Below are 25,558 nucleotides of genomic sequence, written 5' to 3' on the forward strand. Positions count from 1 at the left end.
GAAGACAGAGCCGGGACTGCCGTTCCTGAAACCACTGCTGCTGTCCAGCGGAAGACAGCCACGTGAAGACTGACTCAGGAAGAACGACTTAAGTAGGTAAGGAGGGAAGGCCACGCTCTACTGTCAGAAGCTCTCAGGAAAACCTCCTTCTGAGGTAAGTGCACCGTGCATGCAGGGACCCCAGCCCGTGGCCCCCTTGGGGGGGCGCCCCTCCGCCGGGTGCAAGGAAGGTGCAAGGACCGCTAGCACCCACCAGACACAGTGTGGCTGGTGGAGCAGGGGTCAGCCTCGCCTCTGGCCCCGAAGGAGGGAAGTGGTGAGAACTCAGCTAGCGTGTCTGCTGTGAGCCCTGGTGGGAAAAACCCAGAAGAGGTAAAAATCCTCTGGGAGCTGACGGCCCCTGCCTCTCAGGAATGTAAACTTGGCGGCCCCTGCAAGGCCGACCCAGAGCGGGCGGGGCCTCGGGGGGCTGACCCGGCCCCGCTGGGAGTCAGCACAGGCAGGCTGGGCTGCGTGAGGGTCTGAGAGCCCAGCAGGCTGGGCCCGTCAGCGTCCGCAGCAGACGCGGCTGGCTCTCACCCGGGCTTCGCTGGGTGCTCAGCTCACCCACAACCCCCTCCTGCACATGGACGACAGCCTGCTCTGGGGGCGGTCTCTGAGTGTGGGTGAGGGTCTCAGCTGGGAGGTAGGGGAGTCCCGGGCCCCCAGCACACCGGCCCGTCTGTGCTGCGCACCGTGTGCGGACAGTATCCATGTGCGGGGGGAGCGGCTGAAGGCGGGGGAAGGGGGGACGCCCCGTCCCCCGGAGTGGACGGCCGGCCCCCACCCACACCACCCGCTGGGGCCAGACAGACAGTGGGCCCGAGGGCGGCGGGCAGTGCACGTCGCTCCCAGGGAAGGTGGGGTGCGGGGGAGGGCCGCGGAGGCCTCCCGAAGAGGCCCCTGCCTTTCCCATCAGGAAACACATCCTGTGGGCGTCTGGCCGCTATTTGTTGCAGTTGGCTACGCCCTCTGGCTCTCCAAAAACAGCCTCAAAAACAACCATTTCCTCTCTGCTGAGAGACGGGGAAGACGCAGGCGCGAGGCACACTCACACACGCACGCGCCTCCTCTGCCGTCTGCTCTCCAGGCCCAGCTGCTCCGCGGCAGAGGCGCCGGCAGGGGCTCAGACCCACCGCCCGCTGCTTCCCGTTGCCCCGCTCTGCGCCCGCCCCGCACTGGTCCCTAGAGCGGCCGGCCCCGCGCCCTCCAGCCTCGCCTGCCTGCGGGTTTCTGCGTGCCGCGGCCTCCGCCCCCCAGGAAGACGGCGCACTCAGGACTCGGGGCTCTCGCTGCTACCCCTGCGTGCCCCCCGGGATGGGAGGCCCTGGCCTCGGCGCAGGCCTGGCGCTGCTCCAGGTGCAGGAGGCCGGGTAAGGGGCCCGCGAGGCGGGCGCCCCCGCACCTGCCACCCAGGCCTTCCCGCCGCCACCGAGCATGAGCGGGGACGTCCTCTAGCCGGCCCCGCTGACACGCTGACCGACCGCGGCTGGGACTCCCCCACAACGCGAGCCAGCACCGTGGCCGCGATGACTGTCCGCAAAGTGGTGGCCACGGCCGTGCTGGTGGCCCTGGTCTCTCTCGTCCTCAACAATGCGGCGGCCTTCACTCCCAACTGGGTGTACCAGACGCTGGAGGACGGCCGGAGGCGCAGCGTGGGGCTCTGGCGGGCCTGCTGGCTGGCGGAGCGGCCCCGGGGGGCGCCCGGTCCGGGGGCCAGGCCGGGGCCGGCCGATGCGCGTGACTGCGAGGCCCTAGGCTGGGGCTCTGAGGCGGCCGGCTTCCAGGAGTCGCGAGGCACTGTCAAACGTAAGTCGGCTTGTCTCACCGCCTCCTTTAGAGTGGCCATCCATGGGCGCGGGGCGTGCAGCTGAGGGGAGAGGCGCGCTTGGGGACCCGGGTGCGCCCCAGGCTCCACGCCCACCTGCCCTGGTCCCTTTGGGACAGAATTCTTCCTGTGCAGGAGGGCGCTTTTCTCTGCCGTTATGCGTAGCTAGGGGACGGATACAGTAACTGAAGCAAGGAAAACGCGTTTTTCATGGTGGACAATAAAGATTGCTAAGGAGTGAAATAAACAAGGCGCTTAAAGCACGCGGCTGGGTTTGGACCTCGCTCCACAGTCGTCAGGGTCCTCAGGGCTGTGGGCAGCACTGAGGGGGACTCTTGGGGGAGCTGGCTGGAGGTGGCGGCCCAGCAGAGATGGGCAGACTGAGGCCTGCGGGGGAGGCGGGGAGGAGCCCAGGGCTCGGGCTGCCCCACTGCCTCCAGCGGCCCCATCTGGTTGGTCACGTCCAGCACGGGGTCTGGAAGGGAACTTCACCTTGAAAGCAGGGTTGGGTTTGAACATTTGCGAGGGAAGGTCCAGGCACATGAAGACGCCTGACACTGAGCATGCAGACGCGGGGTCACAGCGGCCGACGTGAAAGGCCGCCACCCGGGCTGGCGACAGCCCATGACAGCTGTGGACAGTCCCCGACGCACAGACCTCCTTCCCTTTCTGAAGGTAGCTCTCCTCCCAGGAGAACGCGGCCTCCAGCGGGGCTTCTGCCGGCACAGGCACGACTGCCCCCAGCCAGCTGGGCCCCCAGGACTGGGCCCCCTTGGGCCCCCTTGGGAGCTGGCTGGGGGCCGTTGTCTCCACTTGGCAGGCAGAGACAGAGGCTGCAGGAGGCGCAGGGTCCCAGCGAGCCCCTGAGGGGACGCCTCCCCGTCTCTGCAAGTAGAGCCCTCACTGCACAACTGGGGGGCGTCTCATGGGGAGCGGCCAGCCCCCTGCCCTTCGTAAGCAGAGGCCAGAGCCTCCCTTAACGCAGGCAGAGCCTGGAGGAGTCTGCCTGTCCCGTGAGCTCTCAGACCAGGGTTCTGTGAGACGCTGGCAGGTCCTCTGAACGTGGGGATCTGGGACCTGCCGGTTGGAGGGGGTTCCTCTTGGGGCTCTGCATCTGTGGTGAGGGGCAGTGGGAGCCAGTGACCGGGGCTCCAGCATGGGCCCGGTGCAGGCCATGCCTCCCCGACCCCCAGGGGCCCTGTGCTCCCCTTCAGGCTCCCCCGCCTCCCGGGGCTCACGGCTGCCTGCCACAGCCCCCAACACCACCACGCAGGCGCCCGCTCCAGGCACCCCCCACCTGCCCCCTTGCTGAGCCAGTATGCAGCCTGCTCTGGAGCCCCACACCTGCCCTGCCGTGAGTCCCAAGCGGCTGCTCACCTGCCCTCACTCACTGTCCCACCTGCCCGCCACCTGAGAAGCCCCTGAACAGCTCTTAGAATGGCCTACTCCCTTACTCAGCACTTGCAGCAGCCAGCCCTTAACGAGGCCCCGAGCATCAGACATTTCCCCAAAGAAGGGGATGGTCAGAGCAGCTGCTCACGCGCGAGCTGCCACCAGGAAGAGGCGCTGACACCCTTCTCACCAGCTCCCTGCAACAGAGCACTGCTGCCCTGGGGGGTCGCGAGAGGCAGGGGGCTTCTGGTCTTTTTCTGGCCTGTCCCTGTCAATCCAATCAGCAGCTCCCAGCAAAACCCCAGCCCAGGTTTCGCCCGATGGTCCAGCCTCCTGCTGAGCCAGGGACGGGAGGAGAACGGGGCGGCGGCCTCGACCGTGAGATCACCTCTGTTCGTCCACCCTGGGCCCCATGCCGCTTCGTCCAGAGCCAGGCCGACCTGGAGGTCCCAGACCCCATGCAGGTGCCCAGGGCAGCCTTCGGGGACAGCAGCCACCCTCCCGCCGGCTCTGTGCCCGCGTCCTGGCATTGCCTGCGGAGCCCAGCCAGAGCTGCTAGGCACGTGGGGCCAACTCTGCCACCCCCGAGGGGGCAAGCTCCGGTTAGGGTGTCCCGAGCTCTGGGTCAGGCCCCCCAGCCACCCCCCGTCATGTTTGGTCCCGTCGCAGAGCACAGGGCCCACGCCCCACGCCGCTGGCTGAGCACGCGCTGCAGCCCTGACTTTCGATACTGATCAGGCGGGGGCGCGGGGGGGAATCGGTCTTGCTTTCCGACCCCTGTTCTCTCTGCCACTTTCCATCTGTCCGTGTGTCGGACACTCTGTCAGGCCCGGACACAATCCTGTCCTTTCCCTGAACCAGGGGGGAACATGAATAAACGGATGTCCAGTCTCGAGCTTCGCCTTCACGGCTCCTCCAAACCCAGAGCCACTGCCCAGGCTGCATGCCCAGCAAGCATGAAGACCCGCCAAACGCCTGGGCACCTGGGCTTGGGGGCACTGGTGGGACACGTCCACCTGGGTGGCTGGGGAGGGGCGAGGCTGAGAGGTGAGTCCGTGCCTCAGATCCCCCAGCCCCCGCTGACTTGGGGAGGCCCTGCTCGAGCCAGGAGGTGGGGCTCAGGGCCTCACTGCGCCGGGACCCGCACCCCACAGTGTGGACGCTCCCGGCACGGCTGGCCAGTCTGCCTGCGAGGCTGAGCCCCGGGGACCAGAAGGACTTTCCTGAGCTCAGGTGGGCCCCACACTTGTGCTCTGAGCATCCATCACCCTCAGCAGCCCTCGTCTCCACCTCTGCCTCCAAACTCGTGATCTCTTAGAGTAGCAGGGCCTTCCCGTAGGATAAAGTTGTTTGAAGGGTAAACGTGGTTGTAAAGCAAGTCCAGGTGAAAAGGCAGGAAGAGTGCGATGAGCAGCCTCCACGGAAAAGCCTGCGAGTGGCCGAGCCCCATGCTGACGGGGGACCCGTGTGGCCTCCCGCTCCCACATGGGGTCAGGGGACCCCGGAAGCCCTTGCAAGCAGTCAGGAGGGTTCCTGCAGATCACGAGACCCGCTGCCCTGCCGCCCAGTGTGGGGAGGCCAGGGGCCTGAGCCCGTGTGGGGACGTCGGACTCCTGGGGCCTGCCCTGAGCTCTCTGGCTTCTCCCTTTAAAGGTCAGGGTTCCCAGAGACCGCAGCCACGTCCTGTGGTCACTCTGATGACTACAGAGCCCAGGACAGTGAGGTGGGGGTGTCAGGCAGAGGAGCCATCTGTCCATCCGTCCATCCACCTGTCTGGGAGTGCTCCTGGGCCCTTGGTGCTGGGCACCAGTCCACCCGCTCACCCGTGCAGAGCCCAGGGTGCCCACAGCCCCGAGCAGCCGCATGGCACAGGCTGGGACCTGGGAAGGGCGAGACCCCTCGAGCTCTGCACGGCAGGAGAGGGGCCGGGGGCGAGCCGCCTAAGGCCCCCGAGCAGAAGGAGTGATCCTCTGGTGGAAGCGGCACAGCTGACCACACACACTAATGGAGAACGCCGCCCGCCCACAGCGTGCTGCACCCGAGGCCCTGGGGCAGGGGGCTTTTACACTCTGGAAGGGCCACGGGGAAGGGGCGGACTTCACAGCTGAGGGCCCTGCCATCCAGCATGCGGGCAGGACGGTATCCCCCCCGACGGGCCTCTGGATGACACCACCCAGCCCCCACCTCTGTGGTCCGAGCACCAGGCTGCCCCCCATGCACGTCCCAGGCGTCTTGTTCAGGGCCCAGGGTCCGGGATGCAGGTGGGTGGGGGCTGGGGAGGGGTGGTGAGATTCGGGGAGGCGGAGGGAGGAGCCCCAGGTGGGCAGGGAGCCAGGCTTGAGCAGCCCGGCCGGTGCCGGCCGTGCTGACCGCCGCCCCCTCCCTCCCGCCCCGCAGTGCAGTTCGACATGATGCGAGCCTGCAACCTGGTCGCCACGGCGGCGCTGGCAGCTGGCCAGCTCACCTTCGTGCTGGGGCTGACCGGCCTGCCCCTCCTGTCGCCCGACGCCCAGTGCTGGGAGGAGGCCATGGCTGCCGCGTTCCAGTTGGCGAGTAAGTACCCGGCGGGGTGGCAGGTCGGCTGCGGCTTTTAGTCACGGCGGCCCCCACTCGTCACTGTGGGCAGCAGCCAGACAGAAATACACATGGTGGGGGGGAGGGCGCTGCGGGGCAACCCGAGGGGTTTGTGTCTCTTTGCCTGAGGCCTCCCAGCCCTTCCCGCCGTCTACGGCGAGGTGACCACACTCGACACTTGGTGACCCGTTTGGCTTTTCGAAGTCTCTGGCACCTGCTGTTTCTTTGCCCCGCGGCAGCCCGGGTGGCAGGCAGCCTGGGCTCATCCTCCTCCTGAGAGGCTGCCGCAGCCTGCTGTGGGCACGTGGGCACGTGGACAGAAGTGGGCGCCCTTCTAAGCCCTGCAGCCTTCCTGGCTAACAGTCAGCAGATAGGAGTTCCGGGCATGCATGTGGTTCCCAGCTGGCGATCTACAGGCTTAGGGTTGGGCTCGGGTTATAGCTGTGGTTGCCTGGGGCTCGGCTGGGAGCAGATGAGCGTGGTGGGGGCGATGCTGGGGAGAGGGGCGAGGCCGCAGGCCCTCAGCGAACAGTCCAGAAGCCGCCTCGCGCTGGGGGTGATGCGGGTGGGGCAGGGCCTGGCCACTGCCGGCTTCCGAGGACAAGAGCAGTGGCCCCATGGGTGATGAATGGGCCTGGCCAGGGAGGCTGTGCAGTGGCCAGGAATCCCCGAAGCCACCCACCCGTGTGCCCCGGGAGTAGGGGTGGGGTGGGGGCGCATCTGTGCTGGGTTCCCCCCCACCCCCCGCCTGTCTTGCCGGCCCAGGTTTAATCATCATGGGATCCTGGCTTTCAGGTTCCTGCTGCCCATGGGGAAGGGCAGGTGGGGGCTGACAGGACTGGGGGCGAGGGGGGCAGCCAGGCATCCGGCCCGGGGGAGAAGCAGCGCCCAGTGGTGAGGCTGCAGCCCAGCCCCGGGGAGGGGGCAGGAAGTGCGAGTGAATCACAGGGGACGATGGATCCCGGGCCCCCCCACTTCCTGGAGAAGCGCAGTTTCCAGAATGCGGCTGACAGCTGGCAGCACTCATGCTGGGAAGTGCCGGGTGGGACCCAGAAACGGGCCCTATTCACAGGGCGGTGCGGCCCTCAGCCAGTCACTTCCCTGGGGCCGGGCAGCCCAGGGCACCGCGAGGCCGGGGAGGGCGCACAGTAGGTGTCGGGAGAACAGGGCTGCGTCCGCCCCTGCGGTCACCGTGAATGGGGTGAAGCCACAGCGGTGACGCCCACCCTGCCTGGGGCGACTCTGGGGCCGGGGCCCGCCGCCCCCTCCCTCCTCCAGGACCGTTCCACGGGCCGCCTCTGCTGAGCTCGGGGCTGTGGGTCTGTGCCTCGCTGAGAGCCCCCCTCCCTCACGAGGGGTCATCTGGAATTCCATCCCTTCAGGAAGGAAGTGGGAAAGCTGGATTAAAGAGAGATATTCGAGTGGCGTTAAAGGAATAACAGTAACAGCTCTTGACTCAGAAAGGGACTCTTCCCTGGAGGAGGACCGAGCGTGACGCCGCACCTCAGAAGACACGTCTCCGACACACTTATTTGAAATCACTGGAAAATCTATTGTGGGTTTGGTGTTAAACCTGACATCTTACTTCCTGCAAACTCTTGTTTCAGAACAAAACTGTACTGTTTCCAAGTAACACACAAAAAAAATCAAAGCGGGGGAGCCCTCCCCCATTAACTGAAACCACACTGTCCTGCAGCAACGGGCGCAGGGGGTGCGCCCTCCAACCTGGGCATCCCCAGGCCAGCATCGCCTCTGGGAGGCAGGACCGGGCTCTGCCCAAACCCGTCAGGCCGGCAGAGGCCGATGGAAAAAGCCAGAAGCCCGCAGGGCACCTGCAGCCCTTCCGCGATCCGTCCCCCTGCCTCCGCAGGCCCGCTCCCCGCCCCCGCCCCGCGTCCGACCGGTCACCCCCCACGGGGCTGCTGTGCCCAGAGAGGAAATGCACTTGGCCCTGTTTAGACTGTTTCATTGACAAACAGTAGAGAGCGCAGCGCTGGGCCTTTCTTCTATCACGCGGCTAATTTTAGAGTTAGGTTTTTTCCTGTGCTCTGGTCTGTTTTAAACAGTCAGGGAGAGACTGAAGGGCGCCAGGATATCCTGTCCCAGGAGGGGGAAATGCCTGCTGGTACCTGTTATGCAAGGGAACCTTGAGTCCCCACTGTGGGGCCAGAGGGTGGGAGGGGGAGAGAAGGTGCTCGTGGAAGGGGGGAGCAAGGCTCCCTGGGAGGTGGGAGCACGAGGACCAGCCAGAGAGCAACACCCCAGTGGGAGGAGGCAGGAGGGCAGCCTGCGGCTTTCTCGGTGATCCCACAGCTGCTCTGGGCACTGGTCCCCGGGGCACGGGATGCCCGGCCCAGCTGTGTCAAAGGGCAGCCCCCGCCCCCCCTCAGTCAGGGCTGCAAGTCCAAGAGACCCTGTCTCAAATGCCAGGGAGGACCGCGGGAGACAGAGCGACCGTCAGCGATTTCACCTAGTAAGCTCTACTGCACTCAGGCAATTTCTTTGCAGAATCTTCCAAGTGTGATTTTCATTTACCCTAAAGTTGAAAAAACTCCTTGCCGTCCCTTAGTCCACCCCACACGTGAGCTGAACACCCCATGAAAGCGCCCTGCACGGGGCAGGGGGGAGCAGGCACCACATGGCAGCCGTCTGCCAATGCCGCTCGGCCGGCCCCTCCTCGGACACCAGCCCCTCAGACCCCGCAGGGGTCGAGAGCAGCATTTACGTAGACCGTGTGGGCTTCATGTCTGCTGGCCTCTTCTCCACTTCTGCAAATCCTGAGATTTTTTTGTTGAAAAACTTAGCGACATGCTAAGGGGCCGCTTTGGAGGCTGACTTTACTGTCCCCAAAGCTCAGCTGGGTGACGCGTGGTGGCTGTCCTGGCCTCTGAGCCGGAGGAGACCTGCTCACGCCGACGGCCCCTTTCTGTGCTGTCCAGTCAAGCGCCTGGCTTGGGCCAGCGGCTCACTTTCCTGTCTCCTGCCCCTGCTGCTCCCGTGGCCGTGTCCTTTCCCGGACTCCCCCTGGTTGCCAGGGGTGGGAGGGGGCGGCACTTGTCCACACCCTCTGCTGCTCATGGCGCTGGAAGCCCACCCGCGGCTGAGCCTCAGGGCCCCACATCAGGGCCCCGGCTGGTGCTGCCCTAGACCTGTGGCAGGCGCTGTGTGAGCTCAGGGCTCAGCCCCACGGTTTCTATTCGCGCCCCCGAGCAGGCTGGACGGCCACTCCAGAGGACGGCTTGTGACAGCCGGCAGAGCCCGAGGAAGCCGGCAGGAAGGAAGAGAGGAGAGGGCGTCTGAGCCACGCTGCCCGGCCGCCGGCCCACAGGAAGGGGCTGTTTGCTTTGGAACATAAGCTTGTGAGGACGGAATCAACTCCACGTGGGTCTACTGCACCTCTCCCCTTAGGATCGCTTCACTGACATCATGGAAAAGGCTCTGGAGATGCTCAGGAGCAAGAGGCCCTCAACCGGGGCTGAGAGAGACGACGGCCTGGCTTCAGAACCTCATCAAAGTAAACGGCCAGTTTGCTTTCAGGAGGATGTGCATGTGGCCAGCGCAGTAGCTGCCACCTCTAAGTGTCCCCGTGGCTTTCCACTGCCCACACGTGGCGCATCGTGGGCCCCGTGGCGACCAAGTCTGCTCAGCCACACCGCCTCTGCTGGCCGAGGGCGGACGAGGATGAGCGCGGTCCTGCTGGAAACCCACCCGCACAGCTCACTGAGGGTGGCAGAGAACTCTGCCCAAGACAAAGCGCTAAAGAGGCAGGGCTCGGCCTGCTCTGGTCACTGACAAACATCCCTCCAAGAGGCTGTGCTCGCCTGGCCCCTGCCACTCACAGCTGTGTGTGCAGAGCTGTCTGTTCACGCGTCAGTTCACGCTGCTTTCATCTGCTAACATAAGAACACCTTCAGTATACTTGCAGAGGAAGTGATAAACGGAGTAAAATCTCAACAGAGTAACTGCCTGTCCTGTTTCCCTCCAAAACAGAGGACGTGCTCATCAGCGCGCTCTCAGCGCTGGAGGCTCCCAGGGTCCCGGTATCAGAGGCCCAGCCCTTTGTCCTAAATGCCCACGTGGTGGGCGTCGCACCTTGGGAGGGGGGCCTGGATCAAGGGGTGGTGATGCCCAGCTGTGCACTGAGGGGCCAGGACAGGAGGACCGGAGGCAGCCTGCCCCCGGCAGGTGGACACAGGACGCAGCACCAGGAAAGTGGGGGAGGGCAGTGTGCGCGGCGAGGGGGGCGCGAGGCCTGCTCAGGCCCCGAGGCCGGGAGGCGCGAGCGGGGATGACACGTGTCCTCTATGGCCTCGCAGGGCCACCGTGCAGCCGTGGGGAGTCACGTCCCCAGAGCCGTGACGCGCTCCAGGAAGCACCCGTTAGTGGAAGCAGGAAAGGTCAGCTGTACTTCCAGAACCTTCTAAATGCCCTCCTGTGAACCTTACATAGAGAGGGCTCAGGAGACACGCATGTGGCGCTGACAACGCACGCGTGACACCGGGAAGCCTGTGTTCACTGCCCCGGCCCGTCGGTGGTTGCTGCCCGTCAGCTGAGCCCGTCTGAACCGAGCACTGGCGCTGGGCGCCTGCGGCCCGCACCCCAGCGCTGTGTCTGATGACCGCGTTCCAGACGCTGCTGACTTGGGTCACAGTTGTGTTTCCTGCGACCTGTGACAAGCAGAGTCTTATTCAGGCGTGTCCTGGGAGGGGGTCTCGGGTCCCCGGGCCACGTGTACGCCCCATCAGCATGCCCTGCCCTGGTCTCTGCCAGGGCCTATCCAGGTTGGGGTCTCACGGCTCACAGGCCTCCACTTATGAATTCAAGGTCCTCTGTCCATCAGTGACGCAAAGCCACCCACGTCAGACCGCCAGCGGCCCCGGAGGCCGTGGGGATGCCCAGTGCTTTCGCCCGCCCCCGGGGAGGGACACCGCCAATGGATCCCTGTGTGACACGTATAAGCCAGATGAAGCGTCCCTAGGATGGGGCAATGGGCTCTGAGCACAGTGGAGGGAGGGGGCTGGCGTGCTGCAGCCACCGCGCTGGGGGAGCACCCCCGGCCGCACCCGGTGCTCATGCTGTCCCCCGCCCCGCTCCCCCTCCCCCCGACATGGCTGGCGTGCTGACTCGCCCCCCTGCCCCATCCCCCGTGCTCTGAGTCCTGCTGAAAGAAGGCTCAACAAGTGCCCAGACACCATGACATCGAGGGGACGCAGAATGCTTCTGCTTTTATTTCACGGAACACAGGCCCGAACCCCTCCCATCACGAACGCAAAGCTGGCCACCCAAGACAGCGGGTGCAGGCCGTTTGTCCTCGTGGGTACAGAAGTGCCAGTGTGCATGACAAACAGAATCCGTTACTTTTAACAGGAGGAGGCATGGAGAAGCTTCGGGTGTAACAAGATTCACCAAGTGCCGTGGAGAATGAGCACAGGGCTTGGTCAGCGTCACTGCTGCCGAGCACATGACCGAGGCAGGACAGACGTATGAGTCAGATTCTCTGGAAGGTGCAGAGAAGCGAGACCATAACGTTTGTGCTTTGAGGAAACCCCAGCCTGCGCCCGGCACCCAGTCAGGATGTGGCTATTAGAACTGGGCGCGGGCATCACTGCAACAACCCTCTGCCCCGAGGCCACGCTGGGTCATGCGTGGCCTGGTTTACTGAGGAAAGCAGGCGGAGAGGGGGGACTGGCAGGAGCAGAGTGCGGATGTCATGGTGGAGGACGGGCGAAGGGACTCGGTGGGCTCGGCCTGGCCAGGGCCCAGGGCAGGGCCCAAGACGGTCTGGGAGGGGCAGGGAGTCCCATCTGGACACTCCAGGTCCCCGAGGGCCTTTGTCCTAATCAGGCACGTTCGGTTCCTTAAAAACAGACTCAGCCCTGTTGGCACAGCAGAGGGGGTGCCAGGGCTGCCCGGCGGGGGGGCTGATGACCCAGGGCTGGGAGGAGGGGCGGGCTCCAGACAGCTTCCTGAGCAGCAGGACCACTGCCTCTGCCCCCATCCTAGTCACCAGGGCTTCCAGCCCAGACCCAGACCTGAACTCTCTCAAGCGCCAGTGCCTGCTGGCTTAGCCCACAGATCCTGGGTGTAAAATCCCAGTCTTCTTATTGTAGGAACCAAAAGATAGGCCTGTGGGGCCCCTGAGAGACAGAACCACGTCTCTCAGTGATGACGGGCCGACACGAACGGCTGACTGAGGGCGGGGAGGCCACACAGGGTACTGTGCACAGTCCTGGACACCCACCCCGCTGGGCCCGGCATCATTGGAAGAGAGACAGGGATGAGGGGGACGAGGGGACGGGACAGGGCGGGGATGCTCTAGGACCAGCTACAGCTGCTCAGACGGCAGAGGAGACACCCAGGGCCCGGCTCCTGGCCCCCCGCCTGCCCGGTATGCTAGGAATAAGTAAACTCTTAAGGACAGGAATACAACTAAGTCACACACCAATCTGAGCTGGTCCGAGGTATAAAGTAGAAAACACATGTGTTTCCCTTCACTTTGAATGAATTAGGCATTTACAGGCCTGGCGGACCTCACGCGGAGTCACTGCTGGGCCTTTCGGGGTGAGGAAGCAGGTGTCGGCGTCCCCTCTGCAGCGGGTGGGGGGTGGCAGAGGCCAGACACCTGCCAGGTCTCAGGAACCACCTGAACCCCAAGACTGTGCCTGGCCAAGACAGATGTCCCACCAGACCCACAGGCCCCGTCGAACGCAGCCAACCCCGAGGCGGGGCGCGGGGTGGGGCTGGGCTCCTGGCCCACAGAACAGGGTCGGCTGGAGGAGGACGGGTGGGGAGCGGGGTAGGGAGCGGGGCCCTCCAGCAGCTGCCTCACCCCGGGCTTCGTTCACAGGTTTCGTCCTGGTCATCGGGCTGGTGACGTTCTACCGCATCGGGCCCTACACCAGCCTGTCCTGGTCGTGCTACCTGAACATCGGCGCCTGCCTACTGGCCACCCTGGCTGCCGCCATGCTCATCTGGAACGTCCTGCACCGGCGGGAGGACTGCACGGCCCCCCGCGTGATCGTCATCAGCCGCTCCCTGACTGCGCGCTTTCGCCGTGGGCTGGACAACGACTATGTTGAGTCACCGTGCTGAGGGTGACCCCCCTCCACCCAGGGACCGTCTGGGAATTGGGGTGCTGCTCCCCACTTGAGCACACACACCACACGCATTGACCACGTTATCCACGGACACGGGGCTTGACCACATGGCATCTGCGCCCTCCCCCTCGGCCCACGTCACGCTCCTGCATGGCCTCGCGCTCTGCCCCAGACCGCGTTAATTTATTCAGCATCTGCTGAGAGGGGCATCCTGGGTCGTAACCACTCTGATAAAACAGAACACGGGGAGAGTTTGTGAACTGCACGGAGCTTCCTCCAGGGACTCAGAATTCACAGTCAGACGGTCACGGCTTTACGACAGCATTGTGTAAGTGAGGTCCATTTACTCCTGATTATCCTTCTAAGTTAAAATAAAATGCCAATCTCTCACCATGGCTTAAAGCTTGTGTTTTATCCACGATACTGCCACGTGGTGAGGAATCGGGCCAGTCCTGTAGTTTTGTAGGCTGACCGTCAGAGAAGGTCCTGGGCAGCGTGGCTGGGGGTCACTCATGCCTCCACTCACAAGTCCCCGTCCCTATGGACCCTGAGCTGCAGCTGCATGACAGCATGTTCACAGTTGGCAAGTAAGAGAGAAATGCCTATTGGCTTCAAACAATTCAGAGGTTGGCTTGCTTTTTCCCCTAGAAGAGTCTTCACCGCACCCAACCGGGACCCCGCTACTGGTGGCTTCAGACCTCCGTCCCAGCCCCAGCCTGGTGCCAACAGCCCCGGACCCGGCAGTTGGGCTGGAGCCCCGACTCCCCACGCTGAGCACCAGCAGCTCAGAGGTTCACACCAGCCAGCACCCTCAGGCCAGCGGCTGCCCGCCCACATCTGTGAGGCCCGTGGGGGCCGCGCCCCCTGGCGGTGGGAAGCGCTGCTGGCATCTTGCAGCCCAGGAAGCCAGGTGGGGGCAGGGAGGCACCTGTGCTAAGTCCTCTGCTGCCTCCCCACGGGCCGCCCTCTAAGAAGACGAAGAAACGTTTAGCTTGGCTGCCGCACCCTTCCCAACGAGAGGTGACCAGCCTGGGGCTCAAAGGCCCTGCTGCCCCAGGAATCTCTTTAGTCAGAGTGAGGGATTGGGTCACGCTGTTGCTTTAGGTAAACCCAAAGCAGGGGAGGACAGCCTCAAAGCACGTCTAGCCTGACAGAGTACGTCAACACAGCTTGGGGTGGGGGTACACTTGGGGGCCACGCAGGGCCGCCCTCCTCCCCAGCAGCTCAGGGTCCGGCCTCAGCAGCATTCCGCACACGACAACACACACTGCAGGGGCCCATTGGTCACATATGGTCTCTGGTGGAGCTTCTATCAAACGGCAAGTGCCGCCAGCCACTCTGTACTCCCCGACCAAGGGCCTCTTGCCCATCCGGTGGGCGTGGGGAAAAGCCCCTCTGCTCTAGGCCACAATGACCAGGGTCCGACCCGGTTACAGACCCGTCTCTGCAGACAGGAGGGAGGGCGCTTAACTCCCGTCCTCCCCTTCCACCTGACTTCCATCCCTCAACGTTTTTCTACCCTGTGTGATTAAACTGTCAGATGCTCTTGAAAAGCTCTCCCACGAACAGAAAGTCACTTATACACAGCCCTTGATGGATAACTTCTCTTGGAGCGATTTTAATTGCATTTTGTCTGCCATTTTGAGGGTTTACTATCAAAACCTTTTTTGGGTGGTGCAATTATCCCCAGAGAGACAAGTGCCATAAATATTTAGTGACTGCAGAATTTTCGACTAGGAAGTGTCCAGACATGAAAATAAATCCAAACAACTGAATCTCAGCCCCCGAGGCTCTGAACACCATGAGGCCAGCCGGATGCCATTCACGTCCCGGTTTCCACAGCATCTCCTTGAACCCGTGAGACACCACACACGCCAAGAAGACTCAGTGACGGTGACCGACCCCCCAGCCCCGCCCTGCGCGAGCAGCCCCTCACCTCTTGATGAGCTTGATGGACCTGAAGGCCTCATCCATATCTCCGATGGCCAGGAAAAAGCTGAAGTTGAGCATGGCGTCCCGCGTGGGCTTGTCGCAGTCCTCCAGCCCCACAAAGTCCCGCAGGGGCCTCCTGCCCACTGCCTGGGGGATGCACTGGGATCTGGAGTCCAGCTGGTCCTCCAGATTAGCTTCTCCTGGCTGGATGACAAACAGCGCTGTTTATCTGTGGGTCCCCATGAAGCCAGTGCGCGCCCTGGGCCTCTCCCTGGGGGACCCTCTGCACAGACCCCACATTCACCAACGCTCTTGGCAAAAGCATCACACGTCTGCAGGCCCTCGAAGGGACCAGAGCACGGGGCTCCAGCTTCAGACTGCAGGCGATGCAGGCATCGGCACGCAGGGACCTGCGGCTGAGGCAGTGACGTCAGCGGCTCCACAGCCATGAACACGTGAAACCCCCACCCCTCAGCCGTCTGTAAACTCCCTAGAAAGGGCTCTTCCTGCCATGTCCGACCGTGAGCCTGTGCACGAGGTGTTAAAACCATGCCAGCACCACTGCGGGTGGAAGACCTGTGGTCACTCCCGCCTCTGACTACAAGCAGGACACCTGCTCACACGGAAAACGCAGAGCTCATGCTGGCCTGATTTTAAGTCACCTTACACTAACACCAAAAAAAGAAAAAAAATCCAAGAAAAAGCCGCACACTTCAGTTCTGCTGACAGGACAGTGAAAACACAAGTGGAGAAGTGAAGCGGGAGGAAGCACAGAGCTGGGGGAGGGGGGCAGCTCAGGTGGCACCCCAGGCCCAAGGCCCAAGGCCCAAGGCAGAGCAACGGGCTGCGGCCTGCACAGGCCCCTCGGTGCAGGGGCTATGGGCGCCTGGCTGAGACCAGGTGGCTCAGCCAGCGTTCCAGCTGGGCTGGAAGCTCTGCCGCCCGTCACAGACGCGCCCAGCCCTGATCAGCACTGACCTCAGGGCCAAGGATGCTGATTTCAGGTCCGGGTGGGACCGTGGGGATGCAGAGACCACGCCCCAGGGATGGCAAATAACTCATCCAAAATGGTTGGGGTGAGTGCCGACAATGACCCCGTTTGATCAGAAATTTAAACACACACGAGTATGTAACAGGGCATCCCTGCTGGCTCAACTGGTAAAGAGTCTGCCTGCGACGCTGGAGAACTGGGTTTGATCCCTGGGTTGATCCCCTGCAGGAAGGGATGGTGTATGTGACGCACACATGCAGGCTACAGATAGAACCTCTCCCTAGCTGTCCCCAGCGGCACCTCTGCGGGTTGCAACCACGGAGATTTGCACCATCTCTAATCTTTATTTCCTTATTTGCAGTTCCTGAATTTCCTACAGTGAATACAGGAATGGTAGTTCAGTCGATAAGTCATGTCCAACTCTTGCGACCCCATGGACTGCAGCCTGTGAGGCTCCTCTGTGCATGGAATTCTCCAGGCAAGAATATTGGAGTGGGTAGCCATTCCCTTCTCCAGGGGATCTTCCCCACCCAGGATTGAACCCAGGTCTCCCACATTGCAGGCAGATTGTTTACAGACTGAGTTACGAAGGCAGTGAGCTTCCCTGTGGCTCAGCTGGTAAACACTCCGCCTGCAATGCGGGAGACCTGGGTCCAATCCTGGGTGGAGAAGATCTCCTGGAGAAGGGAACGGCTACCCAGTATTCTGGACTGGAGAAAAGAGTCAGGCACGACTGAGCGAATATAGGAATAGGAACTTCTAAAAAAACAGCTAGATTTTTTTAAAAAGAAGACAGGAAGATGGAAGGGCCCAGTGCTTTTGGGGGAGCCAGGAGGGATACCCGTCAATGGAGCTGCTGCCCACCTGCCCGCCCTTGACCTTCCCCACACGGATGGCGACCTTGGATCTGCTGGGATCTCAGGGGACAGCTCGGGGCACACGGTTTGCTTGTGTAACGAGAGCCCCCGGGGAGGAGGAGGGCCCAAGGACACAGCCGCGCCCACAGAGCCCACCTTTCTCGTGAAGTAGTAGTGGGGCACCTGGATCCCCAGGAGCGTCTGGAAGGCGGGGGGCCGGGGGAAGCTGTCCTGCAACAGGAAGCCATGCTCTTCCGAGACGAAGAAGGACAGGACCAGCACGTCTGCCTGGGGAGGGACACGTCCTGTCTTCAGTTCGACAGCAACTTTCCTGGTTCTTGTCTGACCCCACTGGCATTGCCAGGAAGTTTACATAAAACACAGAGAATAGAGCGGCCGACAGGCTGGTTCTCATATAACCCCACTTTTCCTTCCGAGGACCCCTGTGGAACAGGGTGGGTCCAGAGAGGTGCATGCACGAGGGTCAGAAGGCGTTCTCTGGGGCCACTGGGTGTCTTGCAAAACAGGACAGTGGAAAGTGGTGGAGTCTGGGCCCAATGAGGGGATGAGGTGTTGGGGAGGGAGGCCCTGCAGAGAGGGGAGGGTGGTGACCAAGGCTGGGGGCCCGCTGATTGGGGAATGACTGAGGGGACCTTCATAACTGGACCCCACAGGACGCACCCAGATCAAGGGTGACTCCAATCCCTGAGAGAAAACGGTGCATGACAGAGGGTGGGGCCAGCTCTCGATGTCAACCCACAGGGGAGAGGTGTCCCCTGACGTCCTGGGGGTGGAGACTGGCTCCCCAGAATCCGTTCCCTACCACTTCCCCAGGGACCACGTTGGGAAGAAGAGCATGCACTGCCCGCCCGTCCAAACACACAGGCGACTGCGCAAGGAGCAAGGGGCCCACACTGGCCTCGGCCGGCATGCTCCTGTCCGCGGGCTGCGGTGGGGCGCTGGGCACCTCCCGCACGGCTTCGCACACGAACAGCCGCGGCTCACTCTGATCCCAGAAGTGGTTCATGGGCACGAGGTCTGTCAGCCTCTCATCCTCCAGGGCCTGGCTCCTGAAAGAGAAAGAGACCCGCACGCGTGATACATTGAGGCCCTGAAGAAAGACCGGCAGGGACGCTGATGGGTTTCTGCATCCCGAAACCTGGGGCCGCCTGTGGGCACTTGAGTCGCAGCCCTTTCAGAAGCTCAAGTTCCTGGCCCATGACTCCAGAACCTCAGAACCAAGGAAACAGATTAGACTCAAATCCCCACAACGGCCCAGGGGAGCGGGCTTCTGTTTCACCTCTGGTCCTCACTGCTCATGATCACTAAGCTCTTCCAAGTATGAAGAAAACTTAGCAACAAACTGCCTCCAAGCCAACAAGTAACTGAGCATCATTTTCAACATCTTTTTTCAACAAAGTCCTCCCAAACCACAGTCTTACTTCTTTGTCTCCTGCCCATTAATGGACAATGTCTCTCTTTGATCTATCTGTCCCGTCTTGAGGTCGAGGATGGTTACTGTGTCCATATCCACGTCGTAGAAGCAGATTCTGGAGTCAGGGCTGTTGTCGGCCTAGGAAACGAGAGCTGGAGCTCAGTGTACCCACCCACTGACGTCCCACGTGCTCGGGAGAGGTGCCTGAGGTCCCAGCAAGTGACTCTCCAGACTGCGGAATTCCAACGTCAGCTTATGTTCATCCCACTGTAATGGCTGCGGGTTTACTATTCTCTAATTCCAGCTGATTGCCCAAGTGGCTGGGCCCACCGCTGCCCTTCAGCCCTGCTTCTCTCCTCCCAGCTCTCACCAGGGTTGTAAAAATTTACTTGCGTCTGCTCATCCACAGGGGTGGGGTCGAGTCCCCCATTTAACACATCAGTTTGTGTTTACAGTACCCAGCAAAGTGCGTGGTACACACACGGCAGCGAACAACCCACTCTGGAATGAATGATTGAACCAGAGAGTGAATGAATCAGTTGAATGAGTGAATGAGTTGGTGAGTGAACGAATGAGTGTGTGAATGAGTGAATGACAGAGGAGCTCATGAACAGACACTGACGGCGGGAAGGCACCAGTTCCTCTAGAACCAACGCCCCTGCCACCTAGCTCCTTCACACCCACTCTCAAAGCAAGAGGCTCCAGGTCACCCCTGCTGCCCAGAGACCTCAGTCTGATGATGAAAAGAGGCAGAAAGGAAGAGGTGAGGGTCTCTGCAAGAACCACTGCTTCTGATGACACAGGGAGTGAAGTGAAGGAAGGTGGCAAGGCGGAGGGAGCCCCAGGGGGTGGAGGGGGCACCGGGGCCGCGGGAGGGTAGGGCAGGCAGGGCAGCACACGCAGGGACCCACCTTGCTGAGGAGGAGGCTGATCTTGCTGCCGCTGGCATTGCATCTGAGCGAGGTCAGGCCCCCCACGCCTGGGACCAGCTCGGCCAGGCTCTTGCAGCTGCAGTGCACCTTGGCCTCTCTGCGGGGAAGGACGCAGTCTCAGTGGCCCTGCTGGGGAGGGCAGGTGAGCCCTTCCCCTTGGGCCGGGAACCTGGGCCCAGCGGCTCTCACTTCAGGAATGCGAGACCCAGGAAACGGGCTGGGCTCAGAAGACAGGGCAAGTTTTTACATTTTTTGGTGGAGATATAATTGACACATACGTTATCTGAGTTTCAGGAGCACAGTGTAACAATCTGCTCTTTGTGTGGCTGAGGTTTTAAAGTTCTGTTTTTGTCAACAGGCAGGAGTACTATCTCGTTCCCATCGCAGACAGGAGCAGCAGATTACAGATGCCGCGCCGTGTACACAGCACGGCCGTGGGCTCTGCTGCTCACGCTTCGTTACAGCCACGTGCTTTTCCACTGTGTGGAAACTCAAATTTATTACACTAGTCTCCTGTATAGGTGTGTCTAGTTTGATGCCTCCAGAAACAAAACTGACTTGTACAGATAGCTCACCATGACTTTCTTTATTCACATTTCCTTACTTTCCCCCTAGTGTTCTCCTTCTGCCCTGGACCCCCATCCAGGCCTCACGTGACATCTAATCATCTCGTCTCCCTGGGTCCCTCTGGGCTGGGACAGAGCCTCGGGCTCCAGGCTCATCTCATGTATTTCCTGCCCAGGCCCAGAATCCATTTCAGCATCAATCTCTGAGGAGCCCGCTCCCTTTCCTGCAGGAGGAATTGGACCCAGATCTGGGCATGGGGTGTGCTTATTGATCCTGGAGTGTTGTTGCTCCCAGACCCTGGCAGTGGTGTCCTCATCCCTGCATCCACACAAAGCCACACCTGGCTCCAGACTCAGGTCTCCACCTTGGATGCATTTGCTCAGGGGTCACTCAGCCTCCACCCCTGATGACTTGGAAACCACCCCTCAGGTGAAAAGCCGGCTCCCTGCCAGTCCCCATCCTGACACTCAGCTGCTCATGACCAACCTGGATGCCTCCCCGTGCCTGTGGGAACTGACTTTATCAGCATAGCGCGTGCTGCATGCGGCCCCTCAGCTATTAGTCTCAGGGCCCCGCTCAGGCCCAGGGTGACCCGGGCAGCTTCTGGGGCGGAGGGAGGTGGTTCCACACGCTCATGAATGGGGGCTGTCCTGCCTTGTCTGCCTTCCATCCTGGGCCCCCCTGAACTGAAAGGTTGTTTTAATTTGCAGATACTAACGCTCACTGTGAGCTGTAAAGGTCTGTGGATTTCAGCAAGTACACTGTGTCACGTGTCTACCACACAGTGACGCTGCTCCCCACTTCATGCAGAGATTAAGATTTTAAACCAAGACATCAGGCATTTCCAACAGGAAAGTGCATATTAATGTTGAAACGAGAATATAAGCAGTCTGCTGCCCTCATGTGTCTTCTACCCATCACACTGTCTCCCAACGCATTTAAAATACTTTTATTTGGACAAAAACTGTACCTTCGCGAAAGATCAAAGCTTTTAAAGTAAGCCAAGTCCGTCCCTACAACCAGGAAAGTTCCACAGATGTCCAGGAAGCACGGGTTCCCCTCTGACTCAGAGAACGGCAGGAGCTGCTTCACGGTCCCCTAAGGAAAAAGGAGGGGACAGGGACCTCAGGGGGCTGCAGTCACAGGCCCTACCCCTTGCTGGAGTCTCACCCCACATGGGAGGATGGGCCCTGTCATCAGGGAATCCCTGGTGCTTCTGGTCGGGGGGAGGTACAGAGCAGCCAGGTCAACAAGTAGGTGCGCACGTGACTCAGCCTGAGCACGTGCAGACACGTGACGGAAGGGATGCTAAAAGAAAATGATCTAGGTGGCAGCAGGTGGAATTCCATCCGCTCGGGTTGATGCAAGAGATGCTGCCCATGAGGTCTTACGTTAATGCCCCAGTGAAGCTGACTGTGTGGCTAGTGGTCACCTCTGGGGGAGGCCGTGAGTGGAAGGGGTGGTGATCACCTCCCAGGTATGTCCATCTGTGAAAACTCATGAGCCGCATGCACAACATGCCTACTTTCCTGTGTGTCCACCATATGCTGGTAAATGCCTGAGAACAGGTCTTGTCTGGAGGGCAAGTTGAAGTGAGCCTGGGGGGAAGGGCCAGCCATTGGAGAGCTGCACTGGCCTTCCAGAAGGAGAAGGAGCCGGGTGGCAGGAAGGAAGGCAGGCCCTGAGGCAGGCAGTGAGCAGACACCACATTGGGCATCAGTGCAGGCCAAGGGAAGAGTTAGAGTCTGTTCTACATGAAGCTGGAAGACTCTGGAGGGTTCTGAGCCACGGGTGACTTAAAATCATTTATGTTTTAAAGTGTTGTTCTTCCACACATACCACTATTATTATTTTGGAAAGAATGACCAGAGTCAGGCCTGGGCAGAGCTTATGCTTTTGGGTATCTTGTGCATGGATTGACCCCTCTCCTTGGAGCTGAGATGGGTCCCCGGCTCAATTTGAAAAAGGAGGGAAGGGGGCAGGGCACAACTTATGAAAGAATAACATAACCCAAGGACACAACATAAACCAATTAGAATCAAATGGGTCCAAGGTGGGAGACTCCATTTCCCTGTAGCTCTCAGACGGTAAAGAATCTGCCTCCAATTTGGGAGACCTAGGTTCAATCCCAGGGTCAGGAAGATCCCCTGGAGAAGGGAATGGCAACCCACTCCAGTATTCTTGCCTGGAGAATCCCACGGACAGAGGAGCCCGGCAGCCTACAGTCCATAATGTTGCAAAGAGTCGGACATGACTGAGCCATTAACACTTTCACTTTCAAAATGGCAGTAAAGTCAGCTTCCCCTAGACTTTGATCCTCAATCAGCAAGCTAAATGACCACCCAAAAGCACTATGACAGTTCCAAGACACCAAAAGTCAAAAGACCAAAAATTGGGTGGTGGCCCAATTCCTGGAAATCTCTACCCCTTCCCCCAAATAGCTGGAATAATCCTTCAACTCATTAGCTTATGAATTACGCAGCCCATAAAAGCTAACCACACCATATTTCAAGGCCTCTGCACTTGCCCTCTGTGATGGCCCACACTGCCTGTGGAGTGTGTTTCTCTCCGAATAAACCCACTTCTTACCTGTTACTTTGTCTCTCACTGAATTCTTTCTGCAATGAGACATCATGAACCTGAGCTTTATCAGATCCTGAAACTAGGTCTGTGACCTCAGTGGGAAGACTGTGGGTTTTGGCTGGTTTGAGTCCCAGCAAGTGGGTTCAAGTCCCAGTCTGAGGTAAATGGTTTTACGTTCAACCAATGCCCAATGAGTGTCTGCTTGGCTTGGCACTGGGCTGGGAGCAGAAAGGCCAGGGGAGGGGTTTCCCACAGAACTTAGTGGGCTCCTCATACCAGGAACAGAGACTCAGGGAGTCTTTATTGAATTTATTACAATATTGCTTCTGTTTCATATTTTGCTGTTTTTTTGGCCATGAGGCATGTGGGAGCTTAGCTCCCTGACCAGGGCTCAAATACATACCCCCTGCATTGGAAGGCCAAGTTTTAACCACTGGACCACCAGGGAAGTCCCTGACACATATTCCTTTCGATAAAAATTTAAAAAGGTTAAACTCTTGTCTATGGTCAGATGCTCCTAAGTTCCCACCATGATTTCCAGCTTGACTCTCACCCCTTCCCAGCATGCTGTTCTCTTTTCCCAGCATGCCTTTTGTCCCTTCCCAGAATGCCTTTCACCACTTTCCCAGCATGCATTTCACCCCTACCAGCAACCTTTCACCCTTTTCCCAGTAAGCTTTTCACCTGTTCCCTGAAGGCCTTTCTGTTTTCTCCCAGTATGCCTTACGCCCCTTTCCCAACATGCTTTTCACTCCTTTTCCAGTATGTCTTTTGTTGCTTTCCCAGTGGACCTTTCATTCTCTTCCTGTATGTCTTTCACTCCTTTCCCAATATGCTTTTCATTCTCTCCCAGTATGCCTCTCACTCACCTTCCTAGCATGCCTTTCACCCCTACCAGCAACATTTTGCCCTTTTCCCAGTGTGTCTTTCATTTTCTGCCAGCATGCCTTTTACCGCTTCCCAGCAGGCCTTTCCCTCTCTCCCCATATGCCTTTCACTCCTTTCCCAATATACTTTTTGTTTTCTCCCAGTATGCCTCTTATTCCTTTCCTAGTATGCCTTTTGCTGATTTCCCAGCATACCTTTCAATCCTTTCCCAATATGTCTTTCATTCTCTCCCGGTGTGCCTGCCACCCCTTCTCAGCAGGCCTTTCCTTCTTTCCTGCATGCCTCCACCTTCCAGCTGGAGTTCATCTCTCTAATAACCCAGCTGCTCCTTCATCTGTTGTTAGCAGGGATCCTTCCTACCTCAGCTTTATGTCCACACTTAATGCCCCTTCGCCACTATCAGCAATATGCAAGCTACATCCCTCCAGCCTCCCCACCTGCCCTCTGACCTGAACCTGGCCAGGCATTTCTTGAGGCCCAGATCCCTCCCTGCAGTTCCCGCAAGAGGCTCATGGGACTGCGGCTGCCTGCCCTACTTGTCAGGTCTCTATTCCAGTGCCTCCCCCTGCAATACTTCCCAACACCCTCCATACTTTACTGTGCTCCTTACCATCTGACCCTCCTGCTAGAAACTAGAACTGCAGGGAAGCTCCTTCAGGAGTTACTGAATGGAGAAGGGGAGGTATAAGCCTGTGGGGTATAAGTGCAGGCCAGACCTCAGGAAAGAACTCAGAGCTGGACACAGTGGTCACAGAGTGAGAGCTAAACCAACAGCACAGCAAGTGTCCTCAACTGTGATGCAGAACACTGCACGTGTGGGGTGAATGGCCTCCCCTGAAAGATACACCCACTTGGATGTAAACATGACCTTATTTGGAAAAAGGGTCTTTGAAGATATAACTAAGGACCTCAAATGGAGACAACTCTAGATTAGGTGGACCCTAAATCCAGGGACAAGTGTCCTTCTCAGACACAGGGAGAAAGCCATGTAAAGATGGAGGCAGACACCTGGCTATAGGCTACAGAAAGCAAGGAATGCCGGCAATGCCAGCAGCTGGATGAGGCATGGGACGAACTCTCCCCCAGAACCGCAGAAGGAGCAGCCTTGCCCACACTTAGATTTTGGACTTCTAGCCTCCTGAACGGTGGTGAGGAAGATAAATTTCTATTAAGCCATTCAGTTTGTGGTCACTGTTTACGGCCAGTTCAGGAAACTAATACTCCGTGTCAGCCCCAGGGATAAAGCAAGTGTGCACGGGATGCGGGCAGGCAGGGGTTCCCCTACTGCACCCCCTGTAGGGGACAGAATGGTGTGCTAGAGCCTGTGGTCCTGGAGGCATACGCATGGCTCCCACCCTCGACATGTGCAGGAAAAGGTTTAAAGATGTGGCCCAAACTGACGGCCCCTCAGTGCTCCGGGTGCACATTAAACCGCACAGATTCCCCCCATTTCATAATCCCATGCACTCAAGGATGAGCCAGGCAGTCCTTTTCAGGGCTAAGGGCCACTGCCTTACCTCCTGATTTCTGAAGTCACAAGAGCTGTCGATGGAACAGCTATGTGAAAATCCATTTTTACAACCAGACACCCAGTGAGGGGATCTGATAAGGCTGGGTGAAGTCACTAAGCAGGCTCTGGCTTGATTTAGATGTGGCATTTTAAACTCTGCTCTAATTGTCTTCAACGTCATAGGCCGCTCACTGGAGAGCAGCTATTTACCTGCCAGGTTCGAACTTGGACTCTGTTTGGCTCCACCGTATAAACGTTTTCTTCATGCATGGCTAACACTGGAGACTCACACAGGAAGGACCCTAAAATGACAGAGAGAAATAATCACAGTGGCAGCTAGTCTTGTCAGAGCTCCTTAGAGTTTTGGAAGCATTCTCACACTAAAACTAGAACTCTTTAGAGTGCTTGATGGGAAAGACTGGAATCTAGCAGAAAACAGTTTCTACAACTAAGGTGATAAAGAAGAGCCTCAGGCTATAAAGATGGGAAGAAGGGGCAGAGGTGCGGCATCGTCAAGAATGTTCTCACGTGTGTGCCCTACTGTGCCTTGGCCCCACAACAGCTTTGTGAAAGGTGTGTTTTTTTCATCTTGGAAAGTGAGGCTCCAAGATACAGGGACTTCCCAGGGCCACGGCTGCCAGTGCCGGCCTGATGGGGCACCCAGTGCCAGGCACCTGGCCTCACCACTCACTGACGGCCTCGCCTCCTCCCTCCTGGTGAGCAGCTGGTGCTTCCCACAGCACAGCCTCTGTGAGAGCACCACTGTCCAAGAGGCAGCTCATTGTACATGGGACTCTGGAGGCCACCAGCTCTAGCCCAGGCACAAGAACAGGCGTGGGGTCTCCCGGTGGCCCAGGACCTGCCCTCTGCCAGCGCCTCAGAAACCAGCACCCCCACCCGCATCAGACGCAAGACCCTCCAGGGGCTAAAAAG

The 25,558-nt window shown here is 59.8% G+C and overlaps 2 protein-coding genes across 7 annotated transcripts in view; one reads left to right on the forward strand and one right to left on the reverse strand.

Moving 5' to 3' along the window:
- IFT140 (intraflagellar transport 140) overlaps positions 1 to 25,558 on the reverse strand; it is a 54,158-nt gene that overhangs the window by 11,515 nt on the left and 17,085 nt on the right. For 5 of the 6 annotated variants that reach the window (XM_043915851.1, XM_043915850.1, XM_043915852.1 and 2 more), the window contains 7 exons: positions 24,836 to 24,927; positions 20,615 to 20,742; positions 19,057 to 19,174; positions 18,153 to 18,283; positions 17,630 to 17,780; positions 16,867 to 16,998; positions 14,867 to 15,066 (listed from right to left, as the gene is read on the reverse strand). In XM_043915851.1, coding sequence (XP_043771786.1) covers positions 14,867 to 15,066; positions 16,867 to 16,998; positions 17,630 to 17,780; positions 18,153 to 18,283; positions 19,057 to 19,174; positions 20,615 to 20,742; positions 24,836 to 24,927 — 952 coding nt within the window. The remainder of the gene's footprint in view (positions 1 to 14,866; positions 15,067 to 16,866; positions 16,999 to 17,629; positions 17,781 to 18,152; positions 18,284 to 19,056; positions 19,175 to 20,614; positions 20,743 to 24,835; positions 24,928 to 25,558) is intronic. The other variant, XM_043915853.1, reaches the window with a different exon arrangement.
- On the forward strand, positions 94 to 13,320 carry TMEM204 (transmembrane protein 204). The gene is made up of 4 exons (XM_043915857.1): positions 94 to 154; positions 1,130 to 1,848; positions 5,657 to 5,812; positions 12,681 to 13,320. Exons 2-4 carry the CDS (start codon positions 1,569 to 1,571, stop codon positions 12,923 to 12,925), a joined length of 681 nt encoding a protein of 226 aa, XP_043771792.1. The 5' UTR covers positions 94 to 154; positions 1,130 to 1,568; the 3' UTR covers positions 12,926 to 13,320.

Source organism: Cervus elaphus, chromosome 10 (genome assembly GCF_910594005.1).
Source record: "Cervus elaphus chromosome 10, mCerEla1.1, whole genome shotgun sequence".
Taxonomy (NCBI): Eukaryota; Metazoa; Chordata; class Mammalia; order Artiodactyla; family Cervidae; genus Cervus; species Cervus elaphus.